Raw genomic sequence first — 867 nt, 5'->3', positions numbered from 1 at the left:
CAAAGGGATGAAAAGTCAATTTTAGTTTAAAACTCTGCTATGAATAGTCGCGGGCAATGTGCACTCTTTTCAGGAATAGACTTTTCATTTTRGTTGTATTTTTACATCAGGCTCATGAAGAAAGATGTAAAAATAAGAAGAAAAATGTTTGTTCATTTCTCTCACACGTGATTGGTGCAGTTCTGCATGAGGGCTGTGAAACAGGAAGAGCTGCAGACACAAGGAAACCACAAGATCCGCTATACAAATACTTCAACAGCCTAACAGAGCCAAAGGAAGCAGATTCAGAGGAGGCCTAAAACAAAACCTGTTTCCACTCGATCGGCAGATGGAGAGACTGACTGGAGCAGCAGATACAGGGCATGGAACCGAGCCARTCAGAAAGCCCTGGAGCTCCCAGACTGGAGCATCCTCCACCGGGACCCATTGTGAAAGGCAAGTGACCCAATCTGTTCTGCAACATCATCACAGTGAAAGTTCAGAGACAGAGAGGGCTAGTCAGAGGCCTGCTGAGGTTTCATTTAAAAGAAAACTTAATGACAGACATTAGTGGACAGAGTGCCACACAATGAGATTTATTTTTTTTAATTACAACAATAAAGTCATGATATTATGAGAAAAAGTCAAGTTAGCTTTATTTATATAGGCCTACCACATTTAAAACAACCGCTGTTGGCCAAAGTGCTTCACATATTTAATAGGAAGACAAAACAGAATACAAAATTAAGAGTAATTGAAGAAAAAAATAAATAAAAACATATACAGGTGCTGGTCATAAAATTTGAATACAGTATCATGAAAAAGTAGATTTATTTCAGTAATTCCATTTAAAAAGTGAAACTTGTACATTATATTCATACATTACAT

General features: G+C 37.7%; 1 protein-coding gene across 1 annotated transcript in view; it reads left to right on the top strand.

The window, feature by feature from the left end:
- Positions 1–299: 299 nt before the first annotated feature.
- The window catches only part of LOC106533118 (myotubularin-related protein 1-like), a 7,930-nt gene continuing 7,362 nt past the window's right edge, over positions 300–867 (top strand). Inside the window, exon 1 of the mRNA XM_014029353.1 lies at positions 300–435. Within this exon, the coding sequence (XP_013884807.1) occupies positions 329–435 (107 nt within the window). The 5' untranslated portion in view covers positions 300–328. The remainder of the gene's footprint in view (positions 436–867) is intronic.

This window comes from Austrofundulus limnaeus, unplaced genomic scaffold, assembly GCF_001266775.1.
Source record: "Austrofundulus limnaeus strain Quisiro unplaced genomic scaffold, Austrofundulus_limnaeus-1.0 Scaffold887, whole genome shotgun sequence".
Classification (NCBI taxonomy): Eukaryota; Metazoa; Chordata; class Actinopteri; order Cyprinodontiformes; family Rivulidae; genus Austrofundulus; species Austrofundulus limnaeus.
Note: the sequence above shows the minus strand (reverse complement) of the source record. Positions and strands in the feature narration are given on the sequence as shown.